The 17,574-nt window shown below is 34.4% G+C and overlaps 1 protein-coding gene across 12 annotated transcripts in view; it reads left to right on the top strand.

Moving 5' to 3' along the window:
• The window catches only part of LOC149800051 (uncharacterized), a 121,785-nt gene that overhangs the window by 84,407 nt on the left and 19,804 nt on the right, over positions 1-17,574 (top strand). For 11 of the 12 annotated variants that reach the window (XM_089959607.1, XM_089959603.1, XM_089959606.1 and 8 more), the window contains 3 exons: positions 1,625-1,762; positions 3,878-3,955; positions 13,858-14,055. In XM_089959607.1, the coding sequence (XP_089815733.1) occupies positions 1,625-1,762; positions 3,878-3,955; positions 13,858-14,040 (399 nt within the window). In that variant the 3' untranslated portion in view covers positions 14,041-14,055. Of the gene's footprint in view, positions 1-1,624; positions 1,763-3,877; positions 3,956-13,857; positions 14,056-17,574 lie in introns of those variants that run through there. The other variant, XM_089959597.1, reaches the window with a different exon arrangement.

Here is a 17,574-nt window from a genome sequence, read left to right as displayed (position 1 = left end):
GATGTAAAGGTCATTTTCACAACTGAAGAAAAGTGTTTATACTTGAATGTAAATGGCATTTGAAAGTATTTCTTTCTAAAGTAGTTCAGTCATTTTCAGTTCTTTTTGCATTCAAGATTTTCTTAACTCCCTGAAGTTTATGATTTAATCCGTAATTATTTTTTTTAAGTCTTAAAAATCTATGTGTAAATAAGATAGTTTTAAAGTTGTTTTTGTAGTCATTTAACACACTTTTGATATGCAGTCAAATCGTTTAGGGCAAATGTGGTCAGTTAATGTTTTGGTCTTCACAATATTTTCTCTGTTCTGATTAATTGGGATATTTTCCAGAGTTTGAAATTAGCCTTTCTTTTCGTTTTAAATTTCCAGACATCTCCATATGAAATTGCTTTCATAAATACTTATGATACTTTAGTTCTGTGACAGATCTTTAAGAACCGCTCTAGTGGCCTAGTGGTTAGAGCATCCGTCTTGGATGCTAGAGGTAGCAGGTTTGATTCCTGACCAAGTCATACCAAAGACTTACAAAAACAGTACTAACAGCTGCCTCACTTGGCACTTAGCATTAGGAGGTTAGTGTTAGGACTGGTCGGCCTGGTGTCAGGATAATGTAACTGGGTGGGACATCATGCTTCATGTCTGTGGCATGATGCCCCAGTGCTAAGCATCACTATAAACTGCCACAATGAAGATATTGTAGCGATATGACTGAAAAATTGTTAAAGCTATGTTAAAAATCCAGATCACACACACATAGATCTTTAAGTAATTTACCTCTCATATTATAAATGTGTTAGGTTACTAAAAAATAATTACTGAACATTTTGATGTGTATTTTGAATAAACTTCTGTAAAATCTGTCTTGAAAGAAAAAGAGTTTTGGAAGACCACCTGTCATGAGAGAACATCTTAATGGTCAAGCAAATTTTCCAGTCATGTACCAGAGTAGGCATATACTGGTTATGGGCTGATCTCTGTTTCTCTTTAATGAAAAGGATGTTCATTAAGAATATTGGAGACATTGATCATTGAAAGTTAGTGTTTTCTCTCAGAAGTCTGTTTTCCATCTCTTTTTATTAAGGTTATGCAGGCAAATTGCTGTCACTCTTCACTACTATTAAACACTTAGCAGAGGGAGTGCAGGCTGGTTTCAATTTGTCAGTACTTACAACTGATGTTACAGGATCAGATAATAGGTGTCCAGAAAACACAATTGAATCAAGGTCAATAATGCGGATGCCTTTTGTATTTTTTCTTCAGTAGCAGGTTTAGTAATAGCTTGTGCTAGTACTTACGAGAACAAGTGGATTATTCTATGGATTTATCAACCTCAGCAAAGAATAAAACTTTTTTTATATAATATAATGATTTATAATGTGAAAACAACCCACTTGAGTGACCAGATTTTATTTGCATTAGAGGTCTCTCATTATTGGGTATAACTGTACTTGTATTTTGTATGTTGTCTTGATTTAAAAATAAAACAGTATTAATACTACATATTACTTGAAATCAGACTATAATTATTTTCCAAGTTTGAAAGTATTCAAAAAAATTTAAAGGAAAAGTTATATATTTATATATTCTTCTACAAGGTGCATTGTTTTTTTATTTTTGTTAACAGACAATGGAGACAAGGTTAAAACGGTCTCTCCCAGATAACTTACCTGAAGCTTTGAGTGATGGAGTGTTGTTATGCCATCTTGCCAATCAAATTAGGCCAAGATCTGTAGCCAGTGTTCACGTACCTTCCCCAGCAGTGGTAAGTTTCCTCTCATTAATCTTGAATGAGTTTTTTGTTATTTTACATACAGATTATTAATACAGTCTTTTATGTACATAGTTGCTGTAGGCACATGTCTGACTTGTTCGTTCTTTGCAAAATCAGAGGAACAGGGGATATTAAATTGGGCTTTCCATCCTTCCAACTGTCCACTAACTGCCTTCATTATACTTGCATTTCAACCAAATTTAGTATGGACCACTCCGATGGCCTAAGTGGTTAGAGTGTCTACCTCAGATGCAGGAGTCGGTGGTTTTGAACCCTGGCAGTGTCATACCAAAGACTTACCAAAATGGTTAGAGCAGCTCCCTTGCGCACAGCATTAAAATGTTACTGTTAGGGCTGGTAGGCCTGATGTCAGGATAATGGGACTGGGTGGGACTTGATTCTACATGTCTAAGTCATGATGCCTCAGTGCTAGACTTCACTATAAATTACCACAATGCATATGACTGAAATTTTTTTAAAGCAACATTAACAGTCCAAATCCAAATCACACATCAGATTTAGTATGCAGCTTGATCACAGTGTGACTATGACTGAGTTTGATTGAGCATTCTGCATTATCATTAGTGAGTAATAAACCCTTAATTGTCACACCCCCACTCTTCATTTATGTACAGCAACCTCCCTTAAATAGGTCTTGATAGATTCTCATCATACTTGGCATGAGTCTTTATAAAAGTAAGATACTTCATTCTGCAACAAAATTGCTAGCCCCAATGACCTTGGATTCAGGGTCACAGTCTTAGAAAATGTTGAAAGTTGTTTTTTTCTTCATACTTGGGATGAATCAGTAGCAAAGACAAATATCGTGACACAGGCTTACCCCTTTGATGGTCATAGCAAATGTGCATATGAAGTTTGGTTAAATTTCTGTTTCTGCTTTTATTTTCTAAACAGAAACATGAAGTTAAGACAAATTCTGCAATATGCTCAACCTTTTGACCATTTCTTTTACAGCAATGCATTGATCATAGTCTTGATGTGCAGAATCAGGCTTTGTTTTTATACATCTTTTTGCTTCAAATTTTCAATATGGTTTTATACTGGAATGAAGACACATTATGATCATGTTGATCCACATTTTAGGATTTAGTTAGCATTGCTTCAGGTTTATAATAGGATTGAAATTCTAGTACCATTCTGTGCATCTGAGGATGAGCATGTGTCGGCTACAAAAACGAGGTCAAAGTGATTTACTTTTTATATGCCTACCATTAGATAAAGCTAATTATGTTTGGATGTTTTCTTTCCATTAGTACATCCACTTGTCTGTTACCAATTTCACCCACCGTCTACAGTTACAAAACTTGATGCATGGCATGTACTTGAGGTCAGAAAGTCAAAGGTTAAGGTCACTGTAACTGAAAGAAGAAAAATTATTTCTGTACAATGATGATTTCTCCACCATGTACAAATAACAAACTTTATGGATAACTTGCATTTAGGTAAGAAAGAACCTTTAGCTTTCATGATGAATAGGTCATGGTCATTGACTGAAATAAGACCAAGGATTTCTGCACGATATGTTGAGTTTTTTCTGTCTACAGACTTTGTGGATGGCTTGCACATGGGGTAAGGAGGCAGCCTATCAATTTAGGGGTTCAAAGTTCAAAAGTCAGGGTTGCTGTGACTGAAAGACAAATGGTTTCCACAAAGTAACATTAGTTCTGCATCATGGACATGAACAAACTTTGTGGATACCTTGCACTTACAATAAGAAAGCAGCCTATAAATGATGGGGTCAGAGGTCAAGGTAACTGACTTAAATAATGGTTTCTGCAAAAAAATTTTGGTTATGTACATAGATGACTATTAAATGCAAAACAGGCAAATAATGTAGTAAGTGTTTATGCAACATCACTTAATATCCAACTCACTTATGCTTTAGAAGGAGTTTTTTTTTGTTACTTAACATTAACTCTAGTTCTTCTTTAAGTTATACTTTACTGATTAAGGAATATAAACAGGACAAGAAATCAACAGGTATTTAACCCTTCATTATTGCACATATTTGAATTGAATTTCTTGGTATTCCTGAAGTTAAAAAAAATATTGTCAGTTATTTTAACCAAGATTATTTTGTTGCAGCCAAAGTTAACAACAGCCAAATGTAGAAGAAATGTAGACAACTTCTTAGATGCATGTAGGAAAATAGGAGTTAAAAAAGTAAGTATCAGTACAATATGAATTAAAATATTTAAATCCTTTCTATGGTCTTTCGAATTGCAGTTTAGATTGCTGCACTCAATCCTATTATAGACATGAAACTTCCAGTGTCTTCTTAACTTTTTGGTAGTGCTATGATACGTTTATGTATATATGATATGTTTACCACTACCAGTCATATTGGCTGTATTCACTGTTTATTTTGCTTGTTTACAGTGATTCCCTGATACCAGACCATAAACTTTGAAAGAAGCTCTCTTTTGAGTGCAGATATGGTGTCTTGTTTTACATTTGCCACAATTTGTACATTGAAAGTATTTTTAATGTTGGGATTTCAATGTAAAATTTGTTGTGTATGTATGACCACAATTCTAATAAATTTTCAGTTCACTGATTTGAAGCAGAATTTCAAGCTGTTGCTTTTATACTCCACTGCTTGCATTTGTGTGTGTGTGTACAAATTCGAAGATTTGTGAACATTTATGTATCTAATGTAAATGACCTATTAGACTTTCATAGCATTATAATAGTTTTTTCATTTTTTAACCTCTTTGTTCTTTTTTTTTTTCTCCAACTGTTTTGATTATTTTGACAAAACACATCTTAGCAGCATTATGCAATGACCAAGTTAGGAAGGCAAATTACATTTTGTGGGCATATTTGTATTTATGTGTAAATGACAGACTTTGAGGCCATTATAGCAGCTACAAAGTTGTCTGTAGCTTCACTGATCATAGACCAAAAGAGCTTATTAAATGGTCTTTTGTCTGTCGTCCATCTGTCCATTGCCACAACTTTGTTATTGCTGCTCTTCTTAAACTGCTTGGCAGAATGCCATGACACTTTACATTCATGGTTAAGATGGTGCAGCATCCAACATGGCAATCACAGCAGACATCTTGAAAATCTTGTTATTCCTACTCCTCCTGGATGGATGTTCATATCAACATGGGCTTTTCATGAAAATATTTCATCTACATGAAAGTCATGCTGATCTGAAGTCAAGAATGGCTGCCACATTTGCCATATTTAAAAATCTCATCACTACTCTAATTGAATGGATGATCATATTGTCATGGTGTTTTCACTAAAAGACTGATGTGCAGCTGCTACTAATAAAAATAGTGCCAATCCAACATCCAATATGGATACCATGGCAACCATCTTGAAAAAATATCACAACGTGAACAGAAAGTCTTAGTGTCATGGATGTTTCACCAAAAAAGTCTTAAGATGTCTTTCTGGTCTTAAATGAAAATGGTGCTGAGCTGAAATCCAGTATGGCTGTTATACAGCTTCCATGTTGAAAATATTGTCACTACTCTTTTTGAATGGATGGTTATATTAAGAGAAGATTTTCACTAAATGACTTATGATGTCTAGTCAGTCCTAAGTGAAAATAGTGTCATTCTTTTCACTAAAAGACTTACTATGATGTCTAGTCAGTCCTAAATGGAAATAGTGCCAATCTGATGTCCAATATGGCTATCACAGCAGCTATCTTGAAAATTTTGTCTTTGCTAACTGTCCTGAATGGAAAGTCAGATTGACATGGGGTTCTGACGAAAAGATGTCTTGAGATGTCTACTTGACACTAAATGAAAATGGTACCGATGTGAAGTCCAATATTACCATGGCCATCTTAAAAATCTTGTCTTATTTCTACTGCTTCTAAATGGAAAGTCACACGATGCGATTTCACAAGATGGCTAGTCGACCATTTTGAAAATCTTGGTTTCACTCTTACTTCTGAAAGAAAAGTCACATGGTGTTTTCACAGAAGACATATTGTGATGTTTAGTTTGGCCTTAATGAGAACAATTGCCAATATCATGCTGTTTGGCTGCCACAGTGGCAAGCTTGAAAATCTTGTTCTGTCATTATGAATGAAAGGTTGTTTCAGCATGGGGTTATTATTGAAAGACTTTCTGTGATGTCTATTTGGTCATAAAATGAAATGGTCGGACCCTCAATATGGCCATCTTTAAAATCTTGTTATCACTACCTTTTTTGCTTGTTCATATCATTAACTGTGCTTTTACTAGAAGAATTCTTACAGTGTCTAGTTGGTCCAGAATGGAAATGATACAAATTGGGTATCCATTATTATCACTATTATAGTCATCTTGAACATATTGTTACTCCTTGAAAACGAGAACTGATATTTCACCAGAAGACCTCTTACAATGTCTGGTTGATAATATATTAGAGTGGTGCTGATGTGGCATACAATATGGCCATCTAAAAAATCTTGTTATAGCTAGTACTCTTAAGTGAAAAGTTATGTTGACATTGGATTTTCATCAGAAGATTTCTTAAGTGTCTAGTTGATCCTAAAGAAATGATGCAAACCAACCGACTCTCCATATGACCACCATTGCTGCTTCTCCCAAGTGGGTGACTATCACAACATGCACTTTTCACTTATAGACTTACTATGATACCTAATTGGTCTTAAATATAATTTATTCCAATAGTAAACCCACAATTGATGCCATGTTGTCTGCAAAATCATGTCACTAGTGCCTTGAATAGATGGTTATATTGATATTTTGGGGTGGGGGGGACACCAAGAGACTTATAATAATGTATACTTGGACCTCAATGAAAATCATCCCAATCTGATATTCATTCTGTCCACCGCAGTGAATTAGATGCAAATCATGTCATCTATGATGAATATTTGAGATGGTTTCAACATGCATTCAGTTAAAAGAAAGACATGGTCTTTTCTTGAATTCCTGAAAATTCTTTTTACCCACTAGGGCGTCAGTCTCTTTGAGTGACTAATGTTTATGATCATACAGACCTGCCAACCCTTATTATTCAACCACGTCTTATGAAATTACCTTTAAAATAGCTACTTAAACTGAATAAAAGCAATAATTACAGAAATGTGATTGTTGTGGTAAAAGCTGGATGGTGGCTTCTCCTTGTCTGATTCAGAGCTGGGTTTTCATATCATATTCAGTGGAGTTGGTCAGGGAACCAGAATAACTTTACAGGAATACCTGGAATGCTTTAAACTGAACATATTTGTTCATTGCAAATCATCTATATGATCAAGCTGTTGCCTTCAGAATTTTCTAAAACTAGCATGCAACAAGCTATATGTGTTGAAGACAAAAGTGACAATCTTCTTTAAAAGTTTTCTTAGTACAGATGAATATAAAGGATAAACCAGATTCTTGTGTGGGGGAAAAGCACCAATGGCAGCAATTACATTTATTGGATATAATGTGTTGATTCGAGTCTATCTTTTGGTGGGAGAGATGATTGCCTTCACCTTGTGGAATTAAAGAAAATAAAGAAGACGTGGAATACATCAGGTTGAGAGATAGCAAGAAGCCATTAAGCTCCATATTGTTTGGAACTGCAGTTTGTCAGACAGTACTAGAATTAATTGAGGTCTAAGTGTATTTCACAAGCTGTTTTAGTTTAATATAATGTTTACCATTGCTGTATTGGTTTTAATTAGACCTTAGCAAAAAGGTTCCCCTTAACAGCATCAATAAATTAATAATCACATGTAGAGGCCCATCAGTGCTTATTTATGTAGGTCATTATCGCTGTTGTATGTGGATCGTTATATCTTAAGTATGTGGACCATCATAGCTTGTGTACGTGGACCGTCATAGCTTTTATATCTGGACCATCATAGCTTTTGTATGTCGACCATCATAGCTTAACACCTCTTTTTGTAACATTAGATTTGTTGTCCATTGTTTAATGAATCTCACCAAAACCCCAAATATTATCAGTCACTGTAACAGTATTCCCTCTGAACATAGTCATGCTTAAGTCTAGTATCCATAAAGCATGAAGTCTCATTTATTAGCTTTTCTCCAGATTTGTTTTTATCATTTAAACTGTAGTTCTCCAAAGATTATTTAGTCTCCAGTCTTATGTCTCCCTATAATGTTATTAGTGTAGAATGGAAGTACAGGCAAATATAATTGGGTAGTGTGTAACTGCAGGATGCATAGTTCTGATTAGCACTTGTACTAAATTCATTTAAAATACATAGCACTAGATGCCACTAATTATATGAATCACTTAAAAGTTGCAGCTTTTGAGTCAGAAAAAAGCCCAGTTCAGTGAATTATGATAAAACATATATATATAAAATGATTTAGAGGTCTAAACAGATCTGATGTTCACTAAGTTGGATGAGCCAAAATATTCATCTACAGATGACTTTGGGTGCAAATACAATGTAGACAATAAAATTGTCCACTGTCAAGAACAGCACATTACAAGTTATATGTGCATTTGGTAAAAGTATAATCAGTAGTGTATTTACAGGTACAATTTTGAATTGCTGCGTTCTGCAATATATGTATATATGAGATCAATTGTGTGTGTATCAGAATAAGTTCTTTGCTCTTGTTTTATTTTTTTCCTCCAAGTTTATACACTTTTGTTTTATTACTTTATATGTATTTTTGCTAGAAATGTTTGTCATTTTTCAGTGTATGTATAGTTTAATTATGAAATTATTTCTTTGCAATGTTTTTGCATTCTTCCCTTGGTTGACAACAATTTCTGTTAGTATTGTTTAAAGGATAAATTTTGGACCTTTTATGTGATTATAAATCTATCGACTATTGTCAAGATCTCTATATGTATTAATGATGTGATCTTGCATTTAAATGGAGTAATTTCTCAACACTCTTGGAACTACATTTCTCATCAGATTTTTAAGTAGTTTCATGTTATCAAGGTACTAGATGAGTTTAATTGTAAACAAAATTAAGACATATTTATAAAGTAATATTGTATCTATTTGGCTGGGCTTGTTACCTCTGTAAGTGGATTTATATCATAAATGTACATGAGAGGTTTTGCAAAATAAAAGAGATCTGTGCATATTAATGTGACGAGCTTGGATTTGATTGACAGAGCTACCTCTCAGTTTCAATAAAACTTGGTAAAAAGGTTTGTATATATCAACAAAATCCTGGATGAGTTCAGTTATGTTGATGTACTATGCATATTGTGCATTGATCTTTGTATTTTTAAAAGTTGTAATCAGCCAATAGTTAAATAAGCAAAGGTTGAATGGTATAAAGCTTGGGGCAAAGTGTACTTTGTTAGAGCTTGTAAATAATCATTTTATTTGCATATAGACAATTTGAATTCAAATAAATAAAGACATTACAATGCATACAAATTATGAAAAACAATTTTAAAAATTTAAATCATTTACTTCAAAGTTCTAAGCGTATTGTTCTAGCTGTAAGTACATTTAATGTTGTGTAGTGTCATGTTCAATCAGTATAAACTATGCAGTCAGTACATGTTCTGGATGTGTGAAATGATAGTACTCTGTCACTGTGAGAAAACAATTCAAGCAGAGACATGTAATCAAACGCACCCTGAATCGGTTCTAGTCCCTTAGCCATTTGATCCATTTAGAAAGGTCTGATTTGCATCCTGATGATTAAGAGTCGGTCCACTTGTATAAGATTCTGTTTTTGTGTTGTTCATACAATACCCACCCCATATGACTTTTAAAAAATGTAATTAGTTCGAAACCAGGGAGGAAAATACACAATTATTTAACATATATACTTGCTTAGAAGACGAGTACAACTGCAGTCTGCACAAATCCAGATCTGCCATCATATAATGTGCTGGCAGATCTGGGTCTGTGCAATTTGTTAAGGATATTCAGTAAAACAAATAACATCGACACTGGTCTGCTGGTGCATTGTATGACAGCAGATCATAATCTCAGTTTGCAGTTTAACTTGACTTATAAGCATTCTTTATATAGGGCTTTGCTTTGTGCCTATGCAATGTATTGCATCTGCTTGCACATGTACAGCTAACATTAAGTGTAGTAGGGTGGCAACTGTGTGCAACAATTTCAGCCTTATTTTAACAAGGTGATTTTCTTCTCATTTTTTTTCTTCCCCTTTATAACTGACAGGGGCTATACCAAAGTATACAACTTTCTGTTAGTCATCAGTTATTGAAAATTTACCATGAAATTCTACACCTCAATCATATGCTATCACGTGCTGGAGTATCCACTCTGTTGGCAAGGGAAGTAACCATGTTGATAAGGGGCATATATCTTCACTGCTTACTATAGACTGGAACCTATAGAAGTGGGGGGTTGCTAAAAATCTTATTAAAATAAAAAATAATCCAAACTAATGAAAATCAACTCATTTTAAAACTTATTTTTTCTTTTTTGTGTGTATTTTGACATTGTTTTGAAATAATGAAAAGTATGGTTTTGTTGTAATGAAACAATTTTTCTTATTTTGAAATCACTTTTCATTATAATAAAAACAAAAATACACAAAATGTTTTTTTTACAGACGTTTTGTCCTTATTTCAAGAAGATGTTTTGAAAATAAAAATAAAAATGTTTCTCTGATTGGTATATATTTCCATTGGATTCAGATTTTATGTGCTGTTATTAAATATTTATTGAGAATTGCTATCACACAGTTGTAGAAACTTTCAAACATTACCTCCAGTTTATTGTCCAAAGTTCTTCAAAGTACTGATTTTGATTAAAATATCCATAGAGTTACATAGAGGTTATATACCATCTTAATTCAAATCCAACTGCAGACAACATAGATCCTGAGATGTCATAGCATACTGTACCTACAGATCAGGGTTTATTTTGCTTGTTCTACTGATTATTCCTTATAAACTACACAGACCCAGATCTGCTGGCACATTTTTCTTTATCTGGGTCTGTGCAGTTGCACTTGTGAGTATATATGGCGAAGGAGCAGAGGATTGGTCAGCCTTATGTCAGGATAAAGTGACTGGGTGGGACATGATGCTAATGTCTCAGGCATCATGCCGCAATGATGGACATCACTATAAACTGCCACGCTGCAGACATCTAGGCAATATGACTAAAATTGTTAAAGCTGCATTACAAAAATCCCCGAACACACACAAGTACATGCACATAAGACATACAAGAGGCATGCTTTTAATATTTGCTTTACCTGTAGTGATGAGACTGACCTTATAAAGTAGTGCAGCGTGCAGTTTGCTACATCATAATGGGAACCTTCCATGATAAGTGAAATGTGTCATAATGAAGTGCTTTATTGTAGGGATGTGCTGTATTTAAGACCATTTTTAGTGACAACTATCCACTTGGAGCCAGTGACTGCTAGAGCTGGGTATGCCTCAGGCCATGTTACATCATGATAATAATTGCCTTCTTGAGGATTGTATCATGATTGTATACACTTAACTGTAAGTTGACACCAACTGCAAACTGCAGACCCAGGACTGCTGTCACATAATGTACTGGCAGATCTAGGTTTATAAAAAAAAATGTTAAATAAAAAAATCTTAGTAGAACAAGCAGAGATCCTGATCTGCTGGCAAATTGTGTGGTGGTTGATCTGGTTGTATATTTACAGCTGGACTTGCACATAACTGAGTGTGTACACACACACACACACACACACCATTTATTCTTTTATTTGCTAAAAAAATTCAAACTCAGAAATTTGTTTTAAAGAAAATAGTTTTAGAGAATAATAATAAATCTATTGGACAAATTTACCAATGCAAACAAGAATCAAGTGGAAAAAGCTATTTAATGGAATAAATCAAAATATAGAGGATTGTTTGTAGAGGAAAAAACTGCTGGCTTTAGAGATTAACATCTGCTATCTCAAAAAAAAATTAAGGTGCAGTTAAAACAGTAATGTAGTGATACCTTAGATATCACATGTGTAGTTGCAGTATCAGGAGACAGATGGATTGTATACATTGTTTTAGCAGCATTGTTTTTACTTCATTTAAAGGAATATGAAAACATCAAGAATAGGTTAATTTTCACACCATATATACTCACTTAAAAGCCAAGTCCAAGAATCAGATGTGACATCACATAATGTTCCAGCTGATATGGGTCTATGCCGTTTATTAAGAGTAATAATAAGAATTAACTTGGACCCTGTTCTGTCATTGGAGCATGTGATGACTGATTAGAGACTATGTTATTTGCAGTTGGAATTAACTTATAATTGAGTAAATACGGTAATGCTCCTATTATCTTTTTATCAATACATCGAGTCAGTACCCTGATACACTATTGCCAATATTGCCATCTATTGATGTGTCGATGGCATTCATCCTTCTCTAGTGATCACTATGTAGGACATTAATGCAGCGTAAAGGGATGGAATCAATTTTATCTTTTATGAGAAGGTGACGTTTATATAGCGGTGACTCTATCTTCAGGTTTTGAAGGAATTTTCAAGTGAAATTTAGATTTAGGATGCCAAAAGTGATAGTTTAATGGTATACTAATTCTGACTTAGCAAAGGGCAAAAAGAACATCCATTTGAAATAATTTTTGATGAAATTAATGTATAGAAAATTGCTGTAAGTAAATCCTCTTGATATTAGATGTTAATGCATAAAACTGAGCTGCAATTTACATAATTAGTGCTTGCCTTTCTTTATGAAATTTAATATGTGTAATGGGTTTTTATCTCTACTGGCCATAGACCAGAAGAAATTATTTGATGGTCTGTTGTCTGTTTTCTGTTGTCCATCCATAAGCACAGTTGTTGTTATTGCAGCTCCTTCTAAACTGCTTTGGGGATTTCCATGAAACTTTACCACTGTGGCCAACTTGAAAATATTGTTATCACTACTCCTGAATGGATGGTCATATCAACGTGGGGTTTTCACTAATATACTTCTTGTGATGTCTACTTTGTCATAAATAAAAATGTTACTGATTTGAGGTCCAATATGGCCACCACAGCAGCCAGCTTGAACATCTTTTTTTATTCTACTCCTGGGATTTTAACCAGAAGACATTTTGTGATGACTGCATGGGCATAAATGAAAGTGCTGCTGATCTGGAATATATGAGACATGGCAGCCACAGTGCCCACTTGAAAATCTTGTTATCACTTCATTTCCTGAATGAATGATCATATATCATCATGGGACTTTCACTGAAAGACTAATTATAATGTTTTGCTGATCTGATGTCCTATATTTGGGCATTTTTGTGGAAATCTTGTTTTTGGGATTCATTTGGACTGGTGTTTCCATCAAACAGTTGTTATGGTGTCTGTGTGGCCTAAATGAAAATGATTAACTCTTTGCATAGCCACCATTGTGGCTATCTTGAAAATATGATCTATACTCCCAAATGGATGTCTTTATCAACATTGGATTTTTACCGTTAGACTTCTTATGATACCTAGTTGAAAATGGTTGCACATCCATTTGGCTGCCATGAAAATCTTGTGTTACCACTCCACCTAATTGGATGATCATTAGGTGATCATGGCATTTTCATCAAGACTTTTATGCTTTGTCCTAATGAAACCTGTGCCAATTTGACATATAGCATGTCTACCACAACAGCTGTTTGGAAAATCTTGTAATCATTCAGATTATCAGAGAAGGTTTCAACACTAAGCAGTTAAAAGTAAGAAACAGTTTTATCTTGGATTCCAGGATTTTTTTTGCCAAGTAGAGTGTCAATCTGTTCAAGGAACTCTGTTTTGTGTGTGTTGTGTTGGTACAGAAGGGAAGCCAAGGATATGGTATAGTCTGTCATTGTGCAAAATCTGAAGAAGTAAAGATATAAAAAGTAATATGCAGTTTAATTGGAATTCTCATAGATCTCACAGAATTTGGAAAATTGATGGCAAATTTTGAATGGAAGGCATTATGAGCATTTTATTTCTCTTTATTAAGTGAAAAATTTAGAAAAGTTTGCAAAATTATTATAACATTGAAGTCACAGAGGCCATGTATGCTAATTACTAAACATTGACAGCAAGTGCCATACCATGCTTTCCATCTTGTTGATGGTAAATTTGGTAATTACTGGCAATGTCCAACTATATCTACCCTTGGCTTCTCTCCTCTCATTGCAGGAAGATCTATGTGCATGCGAGGACATCGTAGAAACATTGCGACCTGCTCAAGTTGCTCACACTGTTCACCAATTAGTCCGTTTTCCTCGACTAACACCTAGAGATTTCTACATAACCTACCTTTGTATTATGATATTTGTTTCTACCTATCTCTTCCTGTTCATCAAAGCCTGGCTTATATAACAATTACCTGTAATAACATCTACTAACCTCTTCTGCTTCCTTAGAGGAAAGAGATCTTACTGCTGCTGATGTAACACTATTGATTATGCATTGCTTTTTAACATGTTATGTATGCAGATATTTATAGTGGATGTTACATTCAGAAAATGTTTTTAATAGAATCACGGTCAGCTGACATTTTAGTCCCATTTGTTTTGTTTAACACAAGCTAGATATGTCAGTTTTTTCTTTTTTGTGTTCTTAATTTTGTAGCTGTGATAACTATTGGATTTTTTTCCATTTGATTTTTCAGTAGCCATTATTAAACAGTGCCATGAGATTACAGTATATGCTTGCTTACAAGTCAAGTCCATTGCATACAACAGACTGTTATCTGCCATTGCATAATATGCTGGCAAATAAGGGTCTGCTTTGTTTGTTCTGCTCATTACTCCTTAGAAACTGCATAGATCTAGCTCTTCCTGGACATTATATGATGGCATATCTGGGTGTGTGCAGTTTGCAGTTGGATTTGACTTCTAAATGAGTATATACATTTTGTGTGCCCACCGGCTGTACCTTGATCAGTAATCAGGTCAGGGGATATTATTTTTATTTGTGAAAGAGTTTTCTTTTCACAGTGCGTACTCAGATGTAACTTAAAGTATTTGTTATGTGAGATGGAATTTTATTTTCTTTTTTTTTCTTCTTCATTTTTGTTGTTCAGATTGGTAATTTGATAGAGAACTAACAGAAATTGGACATATTTTACTACAAACTCTTAGTTACGGTGTCTGCTGTTGAATAGCTGTTTAAGCATGTTTTGTGCACAATTGCATTGTAACACTCAACAATTGTAACATTGGGCAGTGAACCGTATTTTGATGTGTATAATGTACAATTTATGCCTGTGTTATTGTTGCTTTGTGGAGCAGGGTGCACATGTTACAATGATCAAATAGTCACTTAATGATCAACATAAAAAGTGCCCATCCTGCATTTTGGTCAAAACTTGCATAAAATTGGTGATTCTAATTGGACATGTCTTGATCCTAGCCAGTTTCATTTTTTACGGGAAAATGGCAGCAAGAATCTGGCTTCAGTATCATGAGAAGCTTACCATCCTGCATGTTTCCTGTATCATTGCCCTGTTTTTTATGCATGGAAATCAGTGCCAAAAATGCACCTTGTGTGTGTGTAAGTTTGTGTGACCATATTGTGAGAGAGAATGAATCTCCAGATGCAGAGAGTTCCTAACAGGAGTCATAGGGAGCTAACTTTTCTACTTTGTAAATGCACATGATGGGGACACTGTTTATGACATCATTGGTGTGTGATTATTATGATGTGATTCAGCCTCATGAAATTTACCCAAGTAATAACTTTTTTCAGTGCACATTGCAGATATAAGGTAGAATTTATAATCTTTTCCTGGATTGGGCTGATGGGGAGATTGATACATGTGTGATTGTATGTTATAATGCCATTACTTAATCCTGTGTATTGTAAGAGGCAACTGATGAATGCATTCTTATTTGCCCTGGCATTCGCCCTGTGATGGTGTTTCAGCCAAGAATGTCTCAGACTTTTTAAATCAGTTCAGTTTAAATTGAGAATTTTACTTTACTTTAAAAGGATTTTTTTCCTTTGTGCCTTTATTTTTATTTTATGTGCCTTTTCAGAGAGGGGGAGTGTCACCTAATTTTATATAGCTATGATTGTGGTGATGTGCCGTACATTTTGTTACGTGCACCCCAGTAGTGAGTCTAAAAATCAGATGTGCATTATAATTAATTACACATTTTACACAGCAAAATATGGCAAAACTTTTACGCATATATATTACATGGTTAACATTATTCAGTTAAAACCTTTTAACTGGAATCATTCAGTATTTATTTACACCATGTGTAAGTAGTATGGATTAAGTATGTTACATCCAGGTCCAGAAGACCTTATGGGATGGCCTGTTGTCTATTGTCCATCGTTTGGCTCAGTACAAGTTTGTTATTCCTAAATTACTTTGTGGATCATCATGACACTAGACATGCGTATTCATCCCAAGATCTAGTTTGTCCTAAATGAAAATGAAGTTGCTTGGACAGCTAATACAGTTTTCTTGCTATTCTTGAATGGTCATAGTGACATTGGGTTTTCACCAAATATTTATAATGATGTCTAGTGGCTCCCAGATGAAAATGTTCTAGTTTGAAATCGATTATGCCGACGATGACAGCCATCTTGAAAATGATATTTAAGTCACCCCTTCCTGAATGGACAGTTATATTGGCATGGGGTTTCCTCCAGAAGACTTTTTATTGTGTTTGGTTGGTCCTAAATAAAAATGATGCTAATGTGATATTGAATACAGCCACCATTACAGTTATCTTGAAAATCTTATCACACTCCAGAATGGATGGTCATATTGATGTGTGGTTTTTAACTGAAGGCTTTCTGTAGACTGTTTACTTGGTTCTGTATGAAAATTATACAGATCTGATATCAAATATGGCCACAGTGACAGCTGTCTTGAAATGTTATTATGGCTACTTATATTAACAATAATTTTCACCTAAGTGCCTCTTAAAATGTCAAGTTCTTCAGTATTCAGCATGAAAATCTTGTTATCAATACTTCTTTATGGATGGTCACATCATCATGTGGAGTTTTCAGTGAATGACTTCATCTTGTGCCTAGTTGGTCTGAAATGAAAATGGAGTCTATCCGACATCCACTATATCCATAATGGTGGTCATTGTTATGATAATAATATTTACATGGGGTATAGACAAAAATGCTTCTTTTAATGTCTAGTTGGTTATATCAGAATGGAGTTACTAAAACAGTTCTCATTACATGTAGTTGTCTAGTTGGTCTTATCAGAATGGAGTTACTAAAACAGTTCTCGTTACATATAGTTGGACCTCAATGATGCCATTGTGACTGCCCACCATTTGAAATATCTGGTTAACAGGTACTTCTCCTAAATGGATGTCCCTACCAGTAACAGGTACTTCTCCTAAATGGATGTCCCTACCAGTAATTTATAAAAAAATCTTTCTTTCTTGCAGTAGACATTTCTGTATTAAATAATAGTCTCCAAAATGGCTGCCTTCATAGCCATCCTGAAATTTCTTTTTAAGGCTACTTTTGAACCAATGGTTTTATTGACATAGTTTACTTGGAAAAAATTATTAAAGCAATATGTATCTAGTTTTGAATGAAAATTGTTTATATCTGACCTCTAACATAGCACCATAGCAACCAGCTTTGCTACTGAATGAATGGCACGGACAGAATTTTCATTTAAAACGCCCCAAAATTTAATTGGCTGTGATGGAAAATAGTGCACAGACCTAATTTACTTTGGGCTCAACTCTATATTGTTCACATTTTGGTACTTTTGTTTAAAATCCATGATATCAGGTTCAGTTTTATTGACTATGACAGAGAATTTTGTCTTTCACTTAACAGCTATCTTGTGAACATGCTAACTCTGACATGTAAGAAATATTTGTTTAGTGAATGTGGTATCATGTTGGAGTTTCTGTAGAA

The sequence above is a fragment of the Sinohyriopsis cumingii genome, chromosome 5 (genome assembly GCF_028554795.1).
Source record: "Sinohyriopsis cumingii isolate HCF-2022 chromosome 5, ASM2855479v2, whole genome shotgun sequence".
NCBI classification, from domain to species: domain Eukaryota; kingdom Metazoa; phylum Mollusca; class Bivalvia; order Unionida; family Unionidae; genus Sinohyriopsis; species Sinohyriopsis cumingii.
The sequence above is the reverse complement of the archived record's forward strand: the minus strand, read 5'-3'. Positions and strand labels throughout refer to the sequence as shown.